The sequence below is a fragment of the Betta splendens genome, chromosome 6, assembly GCF_900634795.4.
Source record: "Betta splendens chromosome 6, fBetSpl5.4, whole genome shotgun sequence".
Lineage (NCBI taxonomy): Eukaryota > Metazoa > Chordata > Actinopteri > Anabantiformes > Osphronemidae > Betta > Betta splendens.
The window spans coordinates 15984694-16010153 of record NC_040886.2 but is presented as its reverse complement, the minus strand read 5'-3'; the positions used below and the strand labels follow the sequence as shown (position 1 = coordinate 16010153).

Below are 25460 nucleotides of genomic sequence, written 5' to 3'. Positions count from 1 at the left end.
TTTACAAAGGGACATAAAAGGAAAACGGCTAATGTGGCTTTTATTTTGTAAGAAAAAGCAGGAAATATTATTATTTGATGCCCAATCATCTAACAATCACTACACATGCAATGCGGAGAACTAAACCGTGGCAGGTGCCACTTAATCCTGTTTATAATAGAGGCAGCTTGTGTGGAGGAATTTGGCAACGCGGGGTTCGACTCCCGTCAGGACGAAGGTGCGGCCGCTTCAGCTGTGCAGCTGCGACGCCGACGCGAGCGGGCCCGTTTTCCACGAGGGGCTCTAATTTACTGCTCCGGGGGCTTTGGCTGCCGGGAGCGTGATTTATCCACGGCCGGGCTAAAACCAGCGCCTGACACAAGATGGATGAGGAGGACACGCTGCTCCGCGGGTCTACAGTCTGCAGGCAGGCTGTGATAGATGGTGTTGAGCTTCTCCCCGGGGGCTGCGTTGCTTCCTATGTGAAACAGACGCTCGCTTCGCTCCGGTCAACGCAGAGCTGTAGATTATTCAACAGGCCGGACCCTCTGTGGCCTGTAGTAACGCTCTGACTGCACAGTGGAGATGCTCCAGTTACTTTTTGTCCTGTTCTTGTGCTGACAATGATCACACGCCTCGACAACAGTCACCCGGTTTGTTTACTAGAAGGAGACGCGCTCTCCCCTCTCAGCCCACGTCTTTTTCCACGGCGGAGTTCAGCTGCGCGTGAGAGCGCAGATGCTGGTGGGAGGAACTGTGCACGATGGAGCCCGAGCTCATAAATGTTTCATGGACGTCACCTTGGAAGGTCACGAGTAAGATTCAATCTCCAATCAGCGGCCGGCTGAGCGGCGGGCTCCCGTGTGCGTTACGGGGGTCTGAACTCAACACTTCCAGCCCGGCGCCGCCAGGCCCCTGCAGCCAATCAAGGCTCATTACTGCCCCCCCCCCCCCTAACTGTCCGCACTAATACGAAGCAGACGGCCAGATGCTGCTGTGAAGGGGAGGAAGGATTTCAAAGGTCAACTCGCAGCGCATGACCCACATCAGCGCGCGACTCCACGAACCCCAGCGACGGCTCTGTAGGAGCCGGGTCGTGAGCCGGGTCGTGCGACGGGTCGGCCCGTGCTCGTCAGGGATCGAACGCTGAGGGACGCGTTTAGCACAATAATCAGGTTATTAGGCGCACAGAGCTGCAGATTCACGGGCGAGCTCACACTACCTGCCACAGACTGAGGCATAAATCAAGCCTGTGTGTGTGTGTGTGTGTGTGTGTGTGTGTGTGTGTGTGTGTGTGTGTGTGTGTGTAGGACACCTCTGTGGGCAGCAGGAGCCACGTCACTCCTCTCCTCATAGCAACAGTCCTGTTGACCTACATGCCTTCTACACAGCCCACTCTGCCCCGGGTGGTGGAAAACTATGCAAATGCGTGACACAGGTACCGACTTCATTTTGAATTCACAAAATGTGCACATAGCGGCATGAAAAACTTACGCGTCACCTCACACATGGAAGCTTCACCCCCTCCTGAAAAACACCACGGTGCCGGTTAAAATAAAGCATCCGCTCGTTCAAGTAGAATTAAAACTGCATACAAAGTGTTGGTCTCCTCCAGTCGTTCAGCCTTTTATTTGATGAATCATTGTACAGTTCCCGAAAGGCTTCAGCTCAAAATTCAGCAACGCACCAACATAGGCGGATTTCAATTTTAGAGCAGAACCTCCGGCTTTACATGCAACGCGGCAGCTTCCTGAAGCACCAGACGCGCGTTACCTGGAAAAACCGCACGACAGCAGCGCGTCCCCCCCCCCCGGTCTCGGCGCAGACGCCAGCACTAGCAAGGCAGTAGCTTGCGCAGTCATCTCCATAGCGGGCAGTGTCACAGCCCAACCAACAGCACAAACTACTACCTCAGCCAGTGCGTGGCCACCAAACAGGGAGAGCGACGCGCGCGCGGTCCTCGGGGAACGAGAAAAGCGCATAGGGCGCGCGTGGCGTCCGGCGCAGCGACGTTCCCACGCAGCCGGCGAGCTCCATCCTCTGAGCGCCCCACTCCACTCTCCCGTGCAGACTTGAAATAAGAGGGAAACCCCGCCCAAGCCCGCTCCTCCTCCTCCTCTTACTCATGCAAAACCCAAGGACCGAGCATCCCTCCCTCCCTCCCCCCATTGACCCGCTGGACGGTCCCAAACTAGGGCTCGGGGAGGTGGAGGGCGCACAAATCACAAGTCAAAAAGAAAAACGAGCGGAACTCATTGTTCACACGGATGACTAATTAAATTGCTTTTACATGCTATAATCCATATTAGATATTTACTATTATGATTTACTATTTACTGGATCAAATAATTGATCCATGCACGTTTGTTTTAATATAAAGAGAATTTATGCTTTGTAAGTGCATAATTGTGTAGATCAGCCCATAACTAGCAGGATTCACGCCTTCCACAAGGGGGAGCTGTTCGGGTACACGTAGACATGTCAATGTCGCCACCTACAGGCAACTAGGAGTCTGACGCGGCTGAACACTGCCACCTGCAGGCTGTAGCTGTATTTTTTTCATTTTCTGTAGGTATCTATTAGTTTTTAAGATTTAAAATTTTTTAAATGGTCCTAGCACCAAGTCTGAGTTCGTTCTCCATCTCCATGTTCGATTGTTGATAAATCGAACATTCGCTTCGGCGAGAACTAGCTCGAATCATTAGACACCAACGATGATTCTGTCAAACGTAACAAAAATGTGACAAATATTAATGTTAATATTAATCCTCATGCATGATGAATTAAGCACAGTACAGGTCTGATCATAGAACTGTCCCATTTATTTGATACAGACAAGAACATCCCTTCTCAATGGCTGGCTATAGATGACATGGAATGTTACAGTAAGATTTATTTTCCTTGCATAAAATCCTCACTGTCGAAAATGTTGCAAAAGTTTAAGTGTTACTTTTAAGATCAATAAAGCCCCATTTTTTGCGTTGTTGTTTTTTTTACACCATAAACACTATCACTACACACTGTACATCAATTTGGCCCCATCAGGAGAATAAAATAACTAAACCCAGATGCAACACTGCAATGTTTTAAATCTCTGTATTTAACACAAGCGTGTAACCAGTCTGTGAGTGGATGGAGCGGGCAGAGGCGTTATCAGCGCACATGAGAAGCATACAATGATGCGCATGAAGGTCAGGGTCGTTGACGTGGTCCGGGTGGACCTTAAACCTCTGCGGTCTGCTTCTTGTCGTCATCAATGGGGTTCAAGTGGAGTTCATGTCTGTGCACTTGTGAAGCACGTGGGTTGAGAAGACACATTCAAGATTTCTTTATTGTAATAAACGAAGTACCGAGGCCAATCCCAGTCAGGACTCTCCGTTCTGGACTCTGGAGACGGGCGGCTGCATAAAGTCTTTAAAGGGACCCAGGGCCTCCTTCAGAGCTGAGCTCACTTCAGACGAGCTGCATGTAATGCATTCCACCAGCGTGGGGTACAGGGCAATCACCTGAGCCCATGTGTTGCCATCCACTGAGAGCAGTGAACAAAAAAATTGCAGAACGGGGGGAAGAAAGGGATCAGTGGGGATCACGAGAAAGAGGAAAGAAGAGATTAGGAATTGTGGATTCCCACAGGCCTATGGAAATGAGTTTTGCTCTGAATAAAGGGTGCTGTAATGCAAAAATGTAATTGACCTTGCTGGAAACACAAACAGTTGGAAACAGAACTCATTTGAAAACATTCCCAACTGTACCCTGACACATTTATCTCCAATGAATGGAGGACAGATATGACTGAACTATTATGTTCCATTTTTGTCTCTCGTTAAACCTAGTGACCTTTGACACAGTTTGATACTCACCATTTTCTGGCTGCGTCTTTTTGAGCGAGTCCATCAAAGTGCTGATAGCTTTTAAGACAAAGATAATCTCTGTCACTTGTTGCCTGGAACAAAACCAAATGCCTTTGTTAGCTACAAACGCACTCAGCACATAAAACGTGTACATGTCACAACCAGACAAAAGTGGAATAAAACTCAGATTTCAGATATTTTGCTAAAGGCAAATGTTAAATTAACTGATTGAGAGGAACTTTAACTGAAGGTGGCACCTGTTAAGTATTTCGTATCAATAAAAAATTAAAAGCTCTACCTTTTTATAGAAAAGGTCTATGCAGCAGCAGGTTTATGCAGCTTGTCAATTATAAGACATTCTAACCTTCTCTGTTTATTAACAGTTCCAGGTGAATACTCTAACAATCCCCTCCCACCCTGCAGTCATTCGACTTTGTAACAACAGTCAGAGGTGGAGCAGCAGCAGCAGCAGCAGCAGCAGCAGCAGCAGCGTACCTGGGCAGAGGACAGCGCCCGCTCAACCTCTCGTCCTCGACGTAGCGCTGGAGAACATCCTGGGACCTCTTGAGCAGCACAGACAGCGCCATGCGAGAGATGTAGCCCTCCTGCGGGGTGGACACCTTGTTGCTGAAGGAGAACTGCAGCAGTGTCTCGAAGCACACCTTGGAAAACTCCTCCCTCATGCGCACGTCGATCTCAGCCTCTGGAGAAAGAATTAAAATTAGGATTTACATTTTGGGTTGTGTTATGTGAATATATTAATATATAACAGTATTATATTGTATTATTAAATTAATATATCACCTGTGAAGGAGGGAGACTGTGAGTGAATGGAGCCTTTATTGAGCATAGCCATTATCTGGCCAACAAAGTCTTTGGGGATAAAATTGGCAAACGGTAAAATCTCTGTGCTGATCAGCTGCACCACCTAAAATAAACAGGGGAAAAATGTTGATGTGGCCAAAACACATGAAGCATGAAATACTTAGATAAGAAGTATTTACCTCAACATCAATGGCTTCATTCTTCTGAAATTCCTGGATGGACAGGTTATCAGGAGGAGTGCTATAAAAAAGGCATTGATATGAAACTATGTCACACTGTCCACGATATGAATTTCCAGACAAGCGCACTCATTGTGCAAAATCCCTGAAACGGTACCTTTTGGTAAACAGAAAGTCTTCGAAGGCATTTGCCAGCTCTGGCCACATACTTTCAAACTTCCCAGACGAGGAATGCTGGCGTGCCACCGGCAAGCCAATAGACAAGACCTTGAGCAGGGACGAGACAGCGAGCTTCCAGGTGCTCTCTGATGGACAGGCGTACTTCAAACCCAAGGGCATTCTTAATGTCTTTGAGAGGGAGGGGGTGAAAATAAGGGGAGAGCAAAATAATGGTGAGAATGAAACACAGCAAAAGACTTCAAGGTAAAATCTGAAGAACTAACTCAAGTAGCCCCAAAGCTTCTCACCTTCTCTTTCATACGGGAGAGTCTTGAATTCATTGAGTTAACATCAAAGAAGTATTTTAATACATTTTGCACTTGGCAGTCATTCAAGTTTCATTCTATAAAACCAGAAGACATAATAGACTGTGTCTTTGACCAAGTCCTTCTTTCAGAGGACAGATGTGAACCCCAGGGTTGAGATTTTACAAGTATCAGTTTCTTGTCTCGACAAAAGATGGGCGGGGTGAGATTTGGATCAGTTCATGGGGGAACCTTGGTAACAGGCCCAGAAATTAACTCTTCTGTTTAGAATTAAGGACTTAACACAAACCCAGCGAAACGATAGGTTAGAAGCAGATATCAGAATCTACATACACTAAACGATGAGGGTCAACTTCTTGAGATATTATACTAATGAATGAGACGACAACTTGACTCCTTCACAACCTAAACAAAATCATACGTTTCTATAACTTCCAAAACCTTTCTGTTAGAAACATACCTTAATGATGTTTTGCAGAACCTTCTCATTGATGACAGCTTTGTGACAAGCCGTTTTATGATACAGATCCACCAACACCTCCAAGGAGCGCTCAGCAAAGGGCACGTAGTTTAAGGCAACCCATTCCGCCTGGAGGGGCGAGAACATTTCAGAGAGAAAGCAGGAGGAGGCGTTAGCTCAACAGTCAAGTCTTTGGCAGAGCCACACAGGAGAAGCTGCTGAGGCACACTTTGTAGGAGTAGAAGTCAAAACAATAATGGCAGTCACAATTAATCTGCTCTGAGTTTTATCAGGCTCGTGACCTCAGTGCCAATGTTATAGCCAAACAATCACTGGACGCTACAAAGTGTGTCATGAAGGAAGATAAACGGACGCACACGTGTGCATATGAACACCACCAAAACACACAAGGTCAACTGAAAATGAACGACACAGGGACGGTGGGCACAGAGGCATGACCACTAGTTAGTGGCAGGCAGAGGGGGGAGTGAGTGAGACGCAGATGTGATGCCTCGCCTACTGTCACCGTTAGGCACAGCTCAGAACAACTATAGAGGGGGCTGAAGGAGATGCGAGAACTCACCGGTGCAAAGAGCTGGATCTAAATCGGTTATCCAGCGAGTGGATCCAAGAAACAGAATGAGAGAAGATCGCAATTAAACTGGTGCTTTAAAACCGTTCGACTGCAATCCAATGATCAGGACTAAAGGGTTTAGGGCAAAACAGTCACTCCTAGCACCAAGAACATCTGAGGAGATACAGCACTGGACTCAAGCCAGAAAGGCAATAAAGACCACCCATTACATCTGTTTGCTTTGTGTTTGACCCACTCACACAAACAATTTAAACATATTCAGATCAACAAAAATGTGCAGGGTGAGGGCTGAGGCCAGAGCCCATATGCAGCAAACAACAGATATTCTATGAGACATGACATTTTATAGCATAACTGAACTGCAATACTCAGATGAAGACGACCAAGAGGATTCCTGAAAGCGCAGCACATGCAGGTCTCTGACATTGAACGAAACACATTTCGTTTTCTATGAGAAAGGTGAAAGGTGGAGGCCTGAAACTAAAGGAGGGCAGATTTATGAGCATCACAGAACATGGAGGACCTTGTTTAAAAAGAATGGGGACGGACACAGTGAACGCTGTCTGATGTTCGACTAGAACTGACTGCAGGGGATTTTACAACCACCTCCACGTTGTCGTACCTGGTTGTATTTGGCATTGGCCACGTGTTTGGTTTCCATTCTGCCGTACTGGGGAGGCTTGCAGGAGAACTCCACGAAGAGTAGCAGCTGTTCAAAGATGGCTGGGTACATGACCTGCAGGTTCTCTGGGCCCACACAGATGGCCTGCAGCGGGGAAGGAAGCGAGGAACAAACACTGCTGACATCCACCACGGGACTGTATATTGCATAATTTAGCAGACTGACACATTGTTTCCTAGGCTGAGTTGACAATAAAGTAGCAAGAAACGGCTTTGCTGGACGGGAAGAGTAAAGGTCTGCATTTCTCAAACGTGATATTCTTGGCAGAGAGGACTGGAGTTGCTGTGTCAGGTAAATGCATCAGTGAAAGGTCAGTTTCTGAATATGCTATGCATATCAATCAAACTAAAACAGAAATTTGAGCCAAAACTGGTATAAAAATGATTCATCCAGCTATAGATTCATATCTATATATCGATAGACTGTATGTTAAGAATATTCCTTACTGTACATTTCTTCTGCTCACCTTCTGCAAAACGTCCAGAGCGGTCAGCACAGCCTCCTGCAGGCTGGTTAGCACTGCTTCGGTGTAGGAGGGCAGGATAAAGGGTGAGGCATCGCTGCTGATAGGCACGGACACGGCCCCGTGGAGGATGACCCCCAGCTTCTTCAGATCCTCCATACTGAAGTTGGCCTTAATGTGCTGGTAGAGTGCTGGGAAAATCTGGATCAACGCTGTAAGGAAGGGCTGGCTGGGGATGAAAGAAAGCCTCTCCGCTGCGCCGCTGGGCGGCCTCGTACTCTCCGTTCCTGTCCGATACCACGTGTTCCACGCCGACCACCACAACGCTGAGTCCTCCAAGCCCGAGTCCTCCCCGGGGGGCGGAGCCTGCAGCTCAGCGCCATTGTAACGCGTCAGTCGCTCCACGAGCGAGTCTGAGCGCATCAGGGGTCTGCCGGGACCAGAGGCCGAGAGCGGGTCGATGAGCACTGGGGGGACACCCATGGCAGCTAGCGCGTCACTTGCTTTGTCCGAGTCTTTAACAGGAGTAACGATCTGCAGGATTTCTTGAAAGCTCTTGAGGGCAGCCAGAGAGACCTCGTTGTTTTTGCTCAGGGCAGCCGACTGAATGTGGTTCAGCAGGACCTCCCACGCCTCAAAGAAATCATCTAGAGACAAATGACAGATATACCACTAAGGGCTACAAAGGCCAGGCTCAGAATATGAGCCAAGCATTGGGTTTGACATCGAATACATAATGCGTGGCCTACCTAACTGCTGGAGAAGATACCGCCTTGTGTTGAAAATGCGTGCCACCCCTGCCAGTGTCAGAACCCAAGTCTCTGCCCACTGTTTCTCAGCTGTGTCGCGCGAGTGGTGGATCAAGATGTTCCCACCACCAGACTCAATCTTCTCCTTGTCTGCTGTGGTGGACGAGGTCCTCACGCAGTCCAGCAGGTGGAACAGCACCTATGTTGACATCAAGATGGTTTAGAAGGCAACCATTTCTGTCATGAAGTCGGTATCAGGGCAGGTATACAACTCCAACTTAGTCATTCATTAAATCAAATAATGCAAAGCTATGATCTCTGTCTCTTGAGAAAGATTAATATTTGTGCGATACCTTCCAGATCACAACATGCCACGTTGGCTGCTGCAGCAGGGTCCCGTGTGCAGCGATGGTGGAGAACAATGTCTGCCCGGCGCTTTTCCGCACAGCGGGCCGTGGGTCCACACACAGCTCACCCAGCTTAGCGTAGAGGCACAGCCACAAGCAATCAAAGGGGGGGGCGGGGTGGAACGGCCTGTTCAGGGTCTCGCCTTTTTCCCGAGCCTGCTTCTGCAGAGCCGCCTCCTCCCTTTCCAACTCCTGGGTAATGGTTTCACCCCGCTGGAAGAAGTAGTCCGAAATGTTCCACTGCGGAAGAAAAGGGAAGTGGGAGTAGAGAGTGGAGACATGAATTGGAGAGGACACTTGGTAAAAGGCTTGTGGTGGTTTAGCTATCCTATTACCATACAGTAATCTCAGAGGAACTGCAACACTCCAGGATAAATAATCCTGCAAACCACAGATCAATACCAGGTTTTGCATGTGCTTAGAAAATACAAAGTGTGAAATGTCAGATCAGTGGCTAAGTGCTGGTAAATTAGATAAATCATGCGAGAGAGACAATTATCTGATTTTATAATTAGTTAACTGTATTAAAAGTACAATGTTTCAGCTTTTAAAATAATACAGTATCCCACTGACGGATCTACAGCACTACTATGAAAATGAAGATGCCAGCGTAAGGTGTCTCCGGTCTCACCAGTAGGCCGATGGAGGTGAGGCTGATGTTGAGCTCCTGATTCTGGAGGCCGAAGCTGCCGGCTACATCCACTACAATCTGGAGGCATGTGCAAGGCATTGTGGGAAGAAAGTCCGTCACCACCAACTGCAGGCACTGGAAGGCTGTTCGGATCAACGACTCCCTGAGAGGGGCAGCACACACAGATGTATTTACAGGTGAATCTGTGGTTACAAGTCAACATCTGAATCAAGGAAGAACACTTACCCCTGATCATTGCGAATGGCTCCAATGACACCCAAGACGAGAGGCCAGCCGGGCCCCAGGCTGTCCCCTTGGCTCTGCAGGATCTGCAGGACGCTCTCCAGCTGTTTCTGGCGGATGTCTGCGTGAAGCACGTTGGAAAGCTCCTTCAGGGGGTTCAACAAGAGAAGCTGCAGCCGCTTTCAGAGAAAAAAAAAGAAGGAGAAGCTATTAACTGATTTATTACCGACAATTATCAGAAAACAAACTCTTGAAAATGATGTTATGCCTATGGTATCTGTGTGTATCCTATTCAGTTCTGATGCTTTTTTGGTTTTTATTTATGTTGTTTTATTAACCTCCACACACTCGTGGCCTTATTCAGATAAGCTCTGCGCTATTTTCTTATCTGTCGCAATGAGGTGAAGGTCACAGACTGTGAGCGACAAGAGACAGTTATTGTGACATTTCTGTTTTATTTTAAACATTCGGCACAGTCTCTTTATCTGTCGTGACTTGCGCCGAGATGGTCCATTCCTCAAATGTCAGCATTACAAACAACTGATATTAAGAAGTAAAACCCAGACAACGGAAACAAAACACATTTTTTAAAACCATGCAATTGTGCTCCTGCAGTGTTTATGTGAAAGAGAAAGACTAAGAGCAAACACTACTGTTGTCTGACATACTTGATTTTGGGCTAAGGGAGGCTCGTGTTTGTAGGCCAGGCCCGCTTTGATGAGCGCCGTCAGTGCCTCAGCTCCCCACTCTCTCATCCTTGCATTTGGGTGCTGACAAACCTGCGAGACAGATCATATATAGTGTGCACAGAAACGCAGACACCTGCAGGCGAAGACAGTATTGATGCAGAGGCCGTTCTGAACAGCGATCCCCAACAGTAGCCACAGAGGGTGGCCGTGAAACAAGTGGCAGACATTAACTGTGGACTGTGTGATGCAGGCTGGGATCCGCTGGGATGACAGAGTAATCACACGAGCCAGTATCGATACACATGGAGAGGCCAGGCTCATGTACAAGTGCAGTTAAAAGTCCTGCTTGAAGAATCACATGTTTTGGTAAACACACCATCTATGAGATGATTCTCATACTATTTTTTACCTTTCATGGCTGACTTTATAAAATCTAAGAGGAGAAGCGCCTCTACTGCTAAGAGACAAAATTCAAAGCCCTGATGCTCCATGTGTATTTATTTGAAAATTGTACTTCCACAGGCTCGAGTAATGATTACAGCCTCAACTTTTTCTCTTAATTGTCATCATTCTCCACATGTGTAAAGAAAGAGATAAAGGTGACACTACATTGGAATTTGTAGAAGCCTGCAAAGGAACGCAGCGTTTTAAAGGGTGCTCTGGAGATGCAGCTTTACAATGATTCAGTTTTTGATCAAACACGATAGCGAAGCAACTGCACATCCTGACACAGCGACCACTCAACTCCGAGATGTTGAAGCCAGGCTGAGTAGAGAGAGTTAGAATATGAAAGAGAAGAACGAGCCAATGACGTTAGAACAGGAAGTCTGAACTTACCTTCTGCAAAAGCAGCAGGAATGCAAAAAAAGAAGGGAGATAGACAAAGAGAATGTGAAGAAACCCTCCAAACAGACACCTTTACACAAATATAAGACTGCAACTACAACTACAGAAAGTGTAATAAAAGCCCACATCTGTGAACTGTTCATGTACCAGAGCTGCAAAACTTATAAGAACTAAAAAAAATACAAACCAGATAAGGCTCATTATAATAATCTTAATCAAGAACCTCTCTGCTAATACTGTGTGTGTATATGTTTAAACTACTAGACTGAAGTCAAGTCTCATTGTTTCTGCCTGCAGCTATAACTTCTGTTTTATTTTATGGGCCCCTGACCTCATAACATTGTTGGACCCTTGGGGTAAAGAATCCAAAAGTACCTTTACTGTACATTGAAATTATTGGAGCATCTGTGAAACAATTATTGTGATATTATTTTGCAATTTCAATCAAACGTGTCAATAGCTTTTGCAGCCACCAGAGCCAAACTCAAATGTATTTGTCTATATATCATTAATAATCGTACCATTGCAAAACCTACTCTACACTAGAACTACTAAGGGACGTACACCTTTACATATACCCCTAACTACAGCTGGGTGTTCACTTGTCCGCCACGCTCCAGCTGGCACCCTGCCAAGAGCCGCTTTTGTTACGTAAAGAGGGCCATCACCGACGCTCTCTGTGGGGTGGGACGCATGGGCTCGCTGACCCTGCTGCTGCCTGCAAGGCAGAGCAGGGTTCCTACTCATGTTCCTATGAGTCTATGAGTGACATCCACTGTTACAATGTTCCACCGCTATGTGCTTGGATTTACAACGTGAAAGGACGAGTGTCATTGTTGCGGTCTCACCGAAGGAAGCAATAAAAGACATTAACAAGACAATAAAACAGTTTTGCTGCTTTGCTTATTTACAAAAAAACTAAATAAAGTTCACACATTATTTCACTGTAACGTTACTAAAAATTGCAAAAAGACGACAGTAGACCGCTCACCCATCTAGTTTTAACAAATGTGCAATTAAAAATATAATATAAACCAAAAAAACGCTTGAAAGCGTTTCGGTTTTATATTCCATTTATTTCGTTATTTCCCCTTTCACCAGTACCACATAATAAGTCATTGCAGAGCTACAGCCATGTTTCACCAGCCGCTTTCGGCAGTGAGTCATAGACGGACGTTGTTCTGCCCGCTTTCATGTAGACACGGAACTCTTCACAGTTTTGTCAAACGTAATTTCGTTATTCATATACAACAACATGCAAATGCTAAAAATTACTGAAAAGATGACAGTACACCCATCTAGTTTGGGTGAACAGAAAACGCTTGAAAGCGTTTCCGTTTTATATTCCGTTTATTTGGTTATTACTCCTTTCACCTGTACCACATAAAGTCATTGCAGAGCTACAGCCATGTTCCTACAAAGTTAACCAGCTGTTTATTTCGTTATTTCCTCTTTCATGTCCGTCTGGTGAATGAAAGTGGGCGTGGCCATCCACGTCCCAGAGCGGTGACACTGGGGGATGGGGAACGCGCATCAACACGCAGGACAAAGATCTGCGTTTCTCTGCTGCTGCAGCCTCGGCTGCGTTGGGTTGTTAGTGTCCCTTTCACCTGTACCATATGAAATGTGTTCCTACGAAGTTGATCAGCTGCTTTCAGAATCAGAATCGTTTTTATTCACCGGGTTTATTTTTATTTACAAAATATAAACAGAAAACGCTTGAAACGTTTCCGTTTTATATTCCATTTATTTAATTATTTTTATTTACAAAAAAATCCCATACGCTTTGCACTGTAACGCCACTAAGAATTAGGAAAAAAGACAGTACACCCATCTAGTTTTAACAAATGTGCAATAAAAAATTTAAACAGAAAACGCTTGAAAGCGTTTCTGTTTTATATTTCCGTTTATTTCGTTATTTTCCCTTTCACCTGTACCACATAAAGTCATTGCAGAGCTACAGCCATGTTCCCAAGAGGTTCACCAGCCGCTTTCAGCGTGACACACGCATGGACGTTGTTCTGCCCGCTTTCATGTAGACACAAAACTCATCAAAGTAAAAGAGCTCAGAGCAGCATTTGCAATTACATGTATATTAATAACGAAATAAACGGAATGTAAAGTAAAATGCTTTATAGAGTTTGGTGTCTACATGAAAGCGGCTGGTCAACTTTGTCAACATGTGGCTCCAGTAAGTGGGGGAATAACGGCCCAAAGCAACAGGCTGAAAGAGGAGGCTGTGGCAGAGGAACACAGGTCTTTGTCCTGTATGTTGATGCGCCCAGCCCCCACAGTCAGCGCTTACCTTTGCTACGGGAATGATAGCCCCGCCCACTTTTATTTATCAGACAGATATGAAAGTGGGGATAACGAAATAAACGGGATGTAATGTAAAACGCTTTCAAGAATTTTGTCTACATCAAAGCGGGCAAATCACATGTGAACGTTTTAATTTTTTTGTAAATAAAAATAATGTTTGCCCTGTTCAAACCTGGGGAATAAAAACGATTCTGATAGCAGCTCAAGATCAACTTAGCAGGAACACATTTCATGTGGTAGAGGTGAAAGGGACACTAACAACCCAACGCAGCCGAGGCTGTAGCAGCAGAGAAACGCAGATCTTTGTCCTGCGTGTTGATGAGCGTTTCCCCTTCCCCCAGTGTCCCTGCTCTGTTACGTGGATGGCCACGCCCACTTTCATTCAACAGACGGACATGAAAGAGGGAATAACGAAATAAACAGCTGGTTAACTTTGTAGGAACATGGTTGTAGCTCTACAATGACTTTATGTGTTACAGGTGAAAGCAGTAATAACGAAATAAACGGAATATAAAAAACGTTTTCAAGCGTTTTCTTTTTATATTTTTTATTGCACATTTGTTAAAACTTGATGAGTGTACTGTCATCTTTTCTGTAATTTTTGATGACGTTACAGTGCAAACAATATTTGAACTAGTTTTTTTTGTAAATAAACAAAGCTTCGCCACATTTGAGAAGGATCTAAAACTGTCTTATTGTATTATTGATGATGATATCTTATTGCTTCCTTCGGTGAGACCGCAACAATGACACTCGTCCTTTCACGTTGTAAATCCAAGCACATAGCGGTTGAACATTGTAACAGTGGATGTCACTCTTAGACTCATAGGAACTGTGCAGCCTTGCAGACAGGAGCAGGGTCAGCAAGCCCACGCAACCCACCACCTAGAGTGCGTCACTGATGGCCCTCTTTACCTAACAAAGGCAGCTGTTCACAGATGATTCAGGGTCTCAGCTAGCCGAGCAGATCATTTGACCACCTTCTAGTGGGAATGGGTATATTTAGAAAACCCAGTAGTTCTAGTGTTAATAATCGTACCATTGCAAAACCTACTCATTAGCAGTGCTTTGCCTGTATGACCATTAAATTCAGCTAAGAGACATCTTTTCATGCAGACATGGGGTATAGCCATAAGCAGATGTTACAGTACCTCAAGTAAGTGGCCAGTCAAGGGTCTCCATAGAATTTCTATACGATCCATGTTGACAAGCCCAGTCTCCAAAAGCTTGGCTACTGCAAACAGAGATGGCTCCTACATCCAAAGCAAGAAAACAGAAACTGGATGTAAACACTATGACCTTCCTCTGTAGAGGGTTCTATATGTGAGCATGTACAGAGATACTGCTTGGAATTACATAAATAAAACAGCTTTGACAAGGATGATGATGAGAAATATAAACGTGATCATGGGTGATCAAGGATCGGGCACGTATTTTTACCTTATTGTTTCCATAAGCCATTTCCATTGCTTCCAGGGAGAGGGAACAAAGAGCATTGATCAGGTGATGCAGGGACACATCATCCAGGTATCTAGATCACAGAAAATAATGCATCATGTATGCACTAAACTTATTACCTCAAAACACCAGAGTGCTTTCATGATTTATTATCACTAATCAGCCATAAATGAAATTGCATACACTATAATTTACCTACAATAACATGGATACTTAAAGGAGCTTTTGCACATGTTACTGGAACTTGTGAGTGGTGGTTAATACTTACTGGGAGCTCTCAAACAGTCTGGACAGTATGTTGGAGATGACGGGCAGGTCTGTCATCACAGCTGTGGTGAGCACCTGCAAACGTGGTCTGTTAGTCAGCAGCAGACAGTGACTTCAGAGACCTGCTCATATGTTACACGCTAATAAAAACTCACTGTGCTGGGTCCCTCCACTGCCCGCCCTGGCTTCAGGGCACCACCCAAGCCCGGCTTCAGTCCCAGGATCCACACCAAGTGCTGGGATAGAAAAGTGTCAAGAGTCGTGAAATGTTTGTGTGCAAAACAATGAACATTATTGTTGTACACGTGAAAAGAGATGTAAATGAGTAATAATTGATTCAGTTTAATCCTTACAATTATTTTTTCAAACACAGACACAAACATCCGCTCGTTTGTAAAAACATACTCTGCAGGTCTTTCCAAAACATGGAGTTCAACGTATGAACGCCATTTCTATAAATATGGATGGCGGTGTTCATTTGCATAGCTTGTTGCGTGTAAATGTGTGGCCCCAGATGGTGGAAGTACCTGCAGCGTGGCCAACACCAGCTGCCACGAGGTTCCAAGCACAGTCCCGTTGCAGTGCGCCAGGTTCAGCAAGGTTCGCATGCACTGGATGTTTTTGGCAGTCAGCTGCACAAGAGACACTTAGTTTTATGTGAAGTACACATCATCAACTTCATGAACTTCTCCAAACCAAATCTGAATGACTGACATAGATTAAATCCTTGAAATCTTCAATTAAAATCATTAAGTGTTAGTAGCATTTGAAAGCAGTGCATATTAATCCATGGTAACTAAAGAAATAAGTCAAATCAAGATTAGCTACAATTTACTCTTGTCTGGAGCTGTTGTTGGATTTGGGTTGAGTCAGATTCAGCTGTGTTCAGGTCTTGGGCTGTTTAAAGTGTTTATGCCTCCAACAGCAACAGTTTTACGTCATTCTTTGTGCAGCTGTTCTGAGGCTTCATGGGAAATTATTGTTTGTATAATTTGTCTTGATTAATAAATGTCTGCATAATTCACTTTAAGAATTACATTATTAACTGGCAAGTGCAATCACAGCCTGTTTGTTACTGTGAGGGTGTTTGTGCTTACCACTACGGTGCCCTGGGGCTGGGCAGTGAGTGGCTGCCCGACAGCCACTACCTGCTGATGAGATTCACTGGAGGGGCTGATAATTTGCACACTCTGGCCCTGGATTGAGTAGGCTGTGGAGAATACAGACAGACATGAAACACTCACCCCCTCACACGGCCCCCCTCAGTCACTTTTGCAATGAGAGAGGACCAAACACAAACACGATTTACAAAAAGCTTAATTAACTCCAAGGCAGTTCTGAACATCCTCTGCATCAGGTGTCAATATCCTTTAAGAGGGGAGTCCACATTTAACAGCTTCAGTGAATGTTTGAGCAGCTTGTTTGTGTATTTGTTTCTGTCTCTGTAATTGGGAAATATGGTGAAACGTTGTGGATTAAAGCAACATCTCCACCTAACAACATCTAGTAGAGGTGCCTTGTTTTTCAGTATGGTTTTACATACTTAAACATGACAAGAGCCTGTCCCTAGGGCTGGAGGAGACCATGTTGTAGTGTAATATTTTTAATATATTAGTAATATTTATTGGTACCTTTACTGGAGAGGTTGGCAGCATTGCTGCTGAGCACAGTCAGAGCGTAGTGGGGCGGCAGAGAGGCCTTGCAGATGGCCGTGATGAAGGCATCTCTGGGTGTCACCAGGCCCAGACGGCCACACAATGAGGCCATAGTGAGCTCTGCCTTCAGGATGTTCTCTGTCGCCGACTCATCGGTGCTGATGCACACAAAATGTACACCGAATTACAACACAACAAAAAGTACAGGCTGTAAAACGAGAGACGGCTCATTTACCTGGCATCTAGAAGCAGAGACAGAGCAGCCAGAAGACCACACCAGCAGGCATTAACCATCTCCTCCCACACAAGGTGGGCTCCTGAAGCAGAGAGAGACAACTCAGCAATTTAATCTTCAAATATCATCTCCGTGCAGTTTATGCAGCATCACAGACGAAAAAATACAAAACAGGGATACATTTTTGAAATGCTGGAAAAGATAAAGACCATGAGGCACAATACAACCAGCAGGGTTTACTTCTGTGATCCCAAGGACGTTTTTTGTTATTGACACTTTTCTATTTGAAACTTTTCTTTCTCGTGTTGCCTTCTGTTGGCTGTTATATTTCGTCATACTGCCTCTCTTGCACATTCTCACCAGGCTGGGGCTGCCACTCCTGGTCAGGGTGAGTGTCCCTGAACTTGGCGGCTGTCTCCTCCTCTATGGTGAGCTCTCTTTCGATCATGGTGGTCATGCCCCTCACCAGATCCAGCAGGGCACTGAACGCCACAGACATGGCATAACCCTCTGGGATGGATGGGGGCTCCACCTTGTCCAGCATTTCGAGACTGGAGAGAGAAAGGGAAGAACAGTGCACACGAGGCAGGAGTGGGGTTAAGATGTGTGTGAACGTCATCTGCAGACAGGAACAAAAACAACAAGCAGCAGTAGAGCTGAGTTACAGGCAAAAACAACTCACTATACTGTCAGAGGTGGTGAACATGCCTGTTGTTAAGGTAGTTCTGTGTGTTAAATCTACATAATGGGTGCCAATACGGTGACCTAACTAAGTCTGCATTGAAAGTGTACTTACTAGGTGGCCTTAGCGCTGCCCTGGACACTAACAGTCATGAGGGGGATCCAGGTACCACGGTATTCAAACGCAGCCTGGGTAGTCAGGTTGCCGCTGACCCCTCCTGTCCCTGGGCCTCCTTGCGCTGCACCCTGGACCCCTGAACCTGAGCCTCCTGAAAATAAAGCCAGGGAGGGGTGAGATGAAAGTCTGTATTCAGTATCAAAATAAGTTCCCTGATCTCTGTGCACTGACCAGCGGGAGCACTGATGGCAGCAGCTGTGTTGGGGACAATGAAGAGGGACTGGATGAAGGAGCCCAGGGCGTTCACAATGTCTCTGAAAACCTTAGTGGAGTGTTGCTTCATATCATACGACTGACAGAATGAACTGGAGGAGAAAACAACACATATCGTGAAAAAAGAAGAGAGAATTCTACAGCAAAACCCAAAATTTCGGACATTTGTTCGCTCAGTTTTAGAAGAATCAACAGCGTTTACCGTAATAAATGTGGCTGCACACACAACCTATGGACCGATTCCACGGCGACTGCTCTCAGCCACTGTGGCTTCTCCCCATCAAGAAATTTCACAAGCAGAGACAAAAAGATCTCACACTCAGTCACCTGCAAGACAAATAAAAACACAATTTGTGTCATACAGACAGACATAAATTTCCATATGATGTAGACAGAGAATATTACTAAATACTATGATAAAGCACCTGTCTAAACAAGGACTGAGAAAAACAAATTACTGTGCTAAACTGACAGAATGTGTATGGTTTTTGTCAGTTCCTCCAGACTTCCTCCATACCAGTAAGGTGTAGAAGTGCTTGATGAGGACAGACACGACACGTAGCAGCCTCATGCAAATGGGAAAGTAAGGCTTCTCCACAGGTGCTGGTGAAGCAGAACTGCTGCTGCCCTGTCGGAACTTGATGTTGGGGGAGAAGAGCTTGATGACGAGGGGACACACGCGTTCCTTTAACAGGAAACTGAATTCCTGGTGCTGGGTGGAAAACAGAGGAAACCAGAGCGTAATGAGGTCAAGCACACCCGTACTTGAATTACTCTAATCATCTGGAATATAAATATAAAAGCAACAGGAGATGGGATTAGTAGTTTGGCACAATATTATCCAACACATGTAGGCTGAATGTACCTCTAGGAACACGCCAGGAAAATCATTAAGAACAGACTCCAGAAGCTCCAGGCCAAACGTCCGCGTCATCTCTGTCATGCCCACCAGCCAGTAGGGGGCATCGGCATTCACCAGCTGGCACAAGTCCTGCACAGCAACATTGATAAACAAAAGGCTTTTATGTCCCTGAAACAAAGCAGCCACTGAGTTTTTCCTAACAGAAAGACACCAACACAGAAAAGGGCAAAGTGGGCGAGACAAGATACTTTGAATCGCTTCTTGCAAAATTCCTTTAATGGCAGAAATGAAAGCAGTAGTTTTAAGAACTAGTTCTGACAGAACTACTTTGAATTCAGTAAATGTTTTAAGCCAACTTAGTCCAAAAGTGTTACCCTAAATAGGAGCACAACGCAAAACTGTGTAGAAAGCTGCTGCCCCCTAGTGGACACACCTGGAACAGCATGTAAGCGTCCTTTGCACTAGGCCTCAGCGTGCTGACGGAGCGTCTGTTGGTGTTTCCCTGGACCGGAGGAGGGTGCTCCACAATACCTGGGGAGAGTTATTGTCAGATGTTATAAATACGACTAAACTCTCAGCAAAACATGGGCTCACCACTTAATTTGAATACCACAGACTCGCTGGTACCTTTGAAGCGCTCGTCCTCAGCCACCATCCTCTCAAACACCACCGTGACGACCTGCCTGACGGTGGCAGCTGCTGTGTTGTTGGTGATGTTGTCCTTGGTGAAGTGAAGTCGAAAACACAGCACGATTGCCTGGGCAGACACACAATTATCATAGTGTTATGCAGCATATGCAGGATAATGTAGCACAAAGTGACACAAGGACGTCAACCTCAAACGTGTACCTTGGAAAGTACTTCATCGTGTACGACTGTGTTGGTAGTGAGCAGGACCAGGACTGTCTGTAAAAGTTTCAGCTCTTCCAAACCGTTTTCCATCAGCTGCCACAACATGTTGATGATGTTCCCCGCTGCTGCCTGTTACACAAACACAAGCACTTTTAACGACAGTACACACTCCGCGTTCCAGTCACTCGCTTATAACAGACTAGGCTTCGCGAGGCCTGAGGTTCCGCAACCCTAAAATAAAGAATGCGCAGAAACACCCCATCGTGGGGAGCAGCTGGTGGAGCCTCCGGGGTCACAACGTTCAAAACACGCAACGTAGCTGCCAGTGAACATCACAATGTTTTTACAAAAATAAAACTGCTCTTCCCTAAGCTTAGGTGAGCTGCTCTGATATGTTCGAACTGGCTGGAGCCATATGTTTATTCCTTTATAAAATACTCATCTCTCAATAGTCACTGTACTCAAACCCAGCCGTTAGATTTCAGTCTAATGGAGTCTCTCTAAAACAGTGAAAGCTTATTATCGTCACAGAATGAGCATTTCTTGCAGGACTGCTGTAGAATCCACAGCATCGGCTCACCTCGGACACCACCTCATGGGACATGAGCCTCTGGATGGCAGCCAAACACAGCTGGGTGATCTTTGGCTCCTTGGTGCCACAGCCCATCAGAAAAGGCTGAACAACCTCTGAGCTGTTCTCCTTAAGGGCTGCACAAGGGGAAACAAATAGGCTAAATGTCACGATACAGCGGCTTGTTTTTCATATAGATAGATTTGGGGAAGAATAACACATTTGATTACAGTATGTAGTGGAAAGTATAAACATTGGGTGTGTGATTTAGATAAACCAATTTAAGCTAAAAAGGTAAACAGGGTGTCAATTAAATAATATAAAGTTAAAAACTTTTAACTTTTAATCTTTCTTTAATGTTTCAAATTCACTACACATAAATCAAATACTGGTGCTGCAGAATAACGAAAGAACACATCTCTCAGGTTCATAAATAAAATGCTCTAGACTATTCCTACTTTGTTGATAAAAAAGTTTGAATCTACACAAATGTCACCATTGGCTTTGTGAAATCTTATTAAGCTGCTGTGACAACAGGCAAATCCAGTCTGGATACAAAAACAAATGAGCTCGCTGCTCACAATGAGCAGTGTGGTAGAGTTTACAGTTACAAAGAGGCAGCTGGACGCAGACATCAGCGAGACCTGAACTATGCCGACTATGTGTCCACGCTGCAAAAGTTGCTAAAAAGCTGGACTTTCATGTTCAGGGTGAATTTGTGTTCCGTGTAAACTGAATTAATTTATGTAATTTAAAAGAATTAAGCAACAGATGCCATTATGTGCATCTCTCACACATACAAATGTAACTTTTGTTTGTTCTTCTTATGCACTGTAGCCTTTACACTGAAGGTCGGGCCTTATTCAATGAACTCTTTCATTTTTATGAATTTACTCAAAGAAATACCAGACTTTGTGAAAGAATGAATGATTTTCCAATCAGATTGATGCATCCTCTGCCTCAGTTGTGGTTAACCACCAACACCTCCTCCTCTGCCACTCACCTGCCAGTATCTCTGTGTTCCTGGCTGCAATCGTCTTAATCTTCACTATTCCAGACTCTGCAGCCTAGAGGGGGGAACAGAGAAGAGCAAGACATTTAGACTGCAATCTAGGCTTACAAGTATCAAAATGTGCTGATGGTGGAATAACCACGGTGATAGACACAGCTTGTTGCAACCACAGAGCAGAAACAAGACAGAAAGGGAGCGAGGGCTGGTGAATCAGCTACGAATGGACTTCAGCCATTAGCAGAACGTGATTTCCCCAGTGAAGTGTCTGACGGGTGAGATGCTACGAAATGAAAAGGTGGGAGGGGGGGGGCTCAAGAGGCGGAGCAGGCGGGAGGAGAGGATGACAGAGGAAGTGTGAGCCATTCTGTGCGAGACAGACAGTTAACCTGTCAAAACATATGTAGGCTGTTATCTGTGAACAACAACCACAAGAGTCTCCAACGCTGCTGCCCTCCACTGTTCTCACAACTGTAAAGTAACAGACTGACAACTACAATATTATTATAATTTTACTACAGCCTTGAATCAGGCTATATTACTGACAGGCCTACATTACCTTGTTGCATTTTTCATCCAGCTCCTGCGCAGTGTGACTACAGCCTGAGCATGCATGTATTACAAATTAACGGAGCCTCTACCCCTTTGTGAACGACACCCACAGAAACACAGGATCAACGCCGCAATATCACATTAGAAACCTTTTCACTTCAGTAACTATTTACCAGGTCAACACAGTGAAAGCTCCATGTTAGATAAGTGGATTGAAAGCATTCCTGCTTCTGTGTGTTTACAGGATTAAAGCAGAATAATGTAAGTCATATTCCTGTGGACAACCAGGATGTGGAGGAATCACGGCTGCCCTCTACATTAAGAGCAGGTTATGTCATTTGCACAGCCACAAGGTCGGACAAAATACAAGGCAACAATACACAACCTGCTGACCCTGGTGTCACTAAGCAACTGCAGGTTAGTAGGTTACAAAGCGAGGACTGGCACATTAGCATACGGATCCTTTAAAAAGCTTCATCAGCAAAAATAAACTCTAGCCTTCCTCTATTCCACTGTTTCCTCAACAGACACAGGGGCCTTTGGAAGCCCATGAAGGTGACGCAATAGGCTGTTTTTAAGCATTAAATGACTATGACCCGTATGGTGGAGACTTTTCCACAAGAGTTTACTGGAACTATTTTAAAGTCCCCAACAACTCAATTATTATTATTATTACTCAAATAGCATTATTAAGATTCAGACCACACTGATGGGACTAGAAAACTGAAGAAGAGGACACTCATGGATTACTTTATTTGCTGAGGCCAATGAGACACAAAGACTGGATATTGAATAGTAATCCTACATGATGTCACTACAAAATTCATCACAATTCATCACGCTACAAAAAGTGTCTGAATTTATTTTCCTTTTAGGAACAATTGGAGTCATGAGCTCCATCTTAAAAACAGCTCAACACAAAAACCTTTCCAATGTAAGTGGCGACTGACACTATACTGTTTTGTTTTTTCATGCAACACTTCGTTCACTACTTCCTCATAGAAAGTGCTGTTTGAGTTTTCTGTTCCTAAGTGAAGACACCACTTCTCTCAGCATTATAAAGTCACTGCTAGATGCAGTGACCTGATGCCTCCGCTGTAACAGAGATGATCATGCAGTATATTTTATGTTACTGTATACTATAAACTAGAAATCCAGATGAAATTGGTAGAAAACTATTACAATCATAATTGAAAAAGCTAATTAGAAAATTACACAAAATACAGTATTATCAGTACAATCAAGTACAGGACCAGACTGTGCCCAATGTTTAGCAGAACAAAACTGACCCACATCTGTGTGAAACACATTTGGAAGAATCTCCAGACTCAGCAGTTTACTGGAACTGATTTAGCATATGATGCAAGAAGGCTTACTCAGTCAGAGTCAGTGAAATAGTGTCAGTTCGTCTAATCGTCGCTGACTGTTTCCCCGTGGGTTTGTTTCTGTGAGGTCTACATGACCTGTCCAGTAAATGAGCTGCTGTGCTAAGTGAGGCTCACAAAGTTGACCACGATGCTCTCATGTAATCTACAGGTTTTCCCAGGACAAGCTGTCACACTTCACTGTGGGCTTCGAACCGCTGACATCTGAATCCGGCACCGACTCGAGGGCTACGTTCTTCACGTTTCTTTTCACACAGGCCAAAGCAATCACAGAACAACAAACACCAAATCCCTGGTGAATCTGCTGACTGCCCCTCAGTGAAAAAGCGTTTCTGAGCATGAAACTATGATAGGAAAAACAAACCAATGGGACTCTTCTTGGCTCCTCAAAACCCACAGAAACCACTGGCTGTGCAATGTCACTGTTGGAGATGGATTGTGAAACGGGGGAGGAACAGGAATGAGGATGGCCTGGGAAAAATGCACAAAGATCCCATATTCTTTTGCTATATGGGTTTAGTGATTTGACATTAAGTTTAATTGATCACAACACAGTTCGCACAAATATGCAAACAAGTAGTACTGTCACACGGGCAATCTCCCAGTGACAACACTATTAACCAGAGAGAACGCATGTCATGGGTGACGTACCCCTGTAATCCCTAAAAGAAGCGGGTGCTGATCAGAGGAACAATAGATCAATATTTGGAGGAGATCATTCATAAGGCCTGTAGGAACGAGGCAGCAAGGAGCACCTGTGTGCTGAATGCAATACTATAAGTCACCCGCCTCATATTTCATATCAAAAATCTAATTTCATTGAAATTTCTTCTTCTTGGCTGTTGTCGTTGTCTAACTATACACAGACACTGTAAAAGGCCCTGGCACCTGTGTTTTCAAACGGAGCCGTGATGTCACCAGACATTTCAGCAGCACTGCTACACAACAAATCCAGTGAGCGACCACAAGCACTAAGACTTTCCAAAGAATGAGTCAAAACCGGCAAGATTACAGTTAATCCAACTTGGGTGCATGAGGTTCTACACAGAGCTTCACAGACCAAACTACTGTCAGGGCGAGTCTTACAGTCAAACTTAGAGTGGTGTCACTGACATTGTCTCTCTGAACAGACACAGTAAAGTGGACATTTAATGCCTGTACAACTGAAAGCTGCTGCTGAGTGCGTCAACAAGCTCATGTACCAACAGCATGAGGAAGCTTAACTAGCCATCAACTAGCACAATAGGAGCATTACAACTGGGGCTTAACTGTCACAGTCAGAAGGTGCGACCCAAGCCGTAAAAACACCTGAACCCTCGCTCATTGTACAAAGCCCGAGCCGCGGATTCAACTTTTTTTAATTTTCCCGCACAGCGGCGTTCCAGCAGCGGCCGCGTCCGCGGCCCATTAGTCGCGGGCGAGACGGGTTCACGCTGTCGCTGTAACGTCGGACTGGTGAAGCGGAGCACGGGGCTCCGCGGCGCTAACCGGCCGGCTAACCTCTTTGACCGGGGGGAATTTCTTCTTGCACTCCATGGACAGCGAGCGCAGGTCCGTCTGCATGTTCTCCAGCAACCTCTTCACCGCTTCGGGGCTGCTGGTCGACATCTTCGACGGCGCCTTCGACACGAATTCGAGGAAACTTCAAGCGACACGGAGACTCGGGAGCGCCGCGGGCCCCCCGCCCAACCACGCACCCACCGCGGGAGCGTAATCCGCTACTTTATTCGCCCCCCTTGGAAAAGAGCATAAAAACGCCGCGGTCCATTGACACGGGATCCCACGTCTCCGCTACGGGCGCCAGTGCGCAGTAGAGCCGCGATGACACCGGCATATGTTCGCCTTCTTCAGCGCCCGTTGACACTGGCGTCGGCACGCAGCATCGTTTCTCTTAATTTTTGCTTGTTAAGGCTGTTTATTAGTCGAATATATTTGAAAAATCGAGCAGTCTCCCATCAGCCACCGTCAGCTCCACTTTCCTTCCCACAATGCTTCGCTGGACAGTGACACGTCATTGGGACTTCCGTAAACAGTGTCTGATACCAGGGACCACAGCGCCCCCTGCTGACACACAGTGGCACGTTCACATTATACCTGTATAAACCACCTACATACAGTTTACAGTTTTGAACTCACATT

General features: G+C 45.4%; 1 protein-coding gene and 1 long non-coding RNA gene across 3 annotated transcripts; one reads left to right on the top strand and one right to left on the bottom strand.

Moving 5' to 3' along the window:
• Nucleotides 1-940: 940 nt before the first annotated feature.
• LOC121202325 (uncharacterized) lies at nt 941-2980 on the top strand. The gene is made up of 2 exons (XR_005897852.2): nt 941-1154; nt 1290-2980. It is a non-coding gene; the product is annotated as an uncharacterized LOC121202325 (long non-coding RNA).
• Nucleotides 2781-25331, bottom strand: mon2 (MON2 homolog, regulator of endosome-to-Golgi trafficking). Of its 2 annotated transcripts, XM_029154831.3 has the most exons (35): nt 24822-25331; nt 21379-21442; nt 20385-20512; nt 19802-19933; nt 19580-19709; nt 19386-19483; nt 18956-19081; nt 18608-18802; nt 18293-18417; nt 18049-18182; nt 17815-17968; nt 17379-17569; nt 17019-17100; nt 16760-16941; nt 16226-16338; nt 15656-15760; nt 15284-15364; nt 15130-15203; nt 14844-14934; nt 14555-14656; nt 10218-10328; nt 9553-9728; nt 9307-9469; nt 8622-8915; nt 8269-8467; nt 7523-8166; nt 6997-7140; nt 6363-6380; nt 5780-5908; nt 4992-5182; nt 4835-4895; nt 4635-4758; nt 4326-4533; nt 3840-3922; nt 2781-3508 (listed from the first exon to the last, which is right to left on the bottom strand). In XM_029154831.3, the coding sequence occupies exons 1-35, from the start codon at nt 24927-24929 to the stop codon at nt 3345-3347; spliced, it is 5124 nt and encodes a 1707-aa protein (XP_029010664.1). In that variant the 5' UTR covers nt 24930-25331; the 3' UTR covers nt 2781-3344. The 2 variants fall into 2 exon arrangements, with proteins under 2 accessions (XP_029010664.1, XP_029010666.1); XM_029154833.3 differs by lacking the exon at nt 6363-6380.
• Nucleotides 25332-25460: the final 129 nt, after the last annotated feature.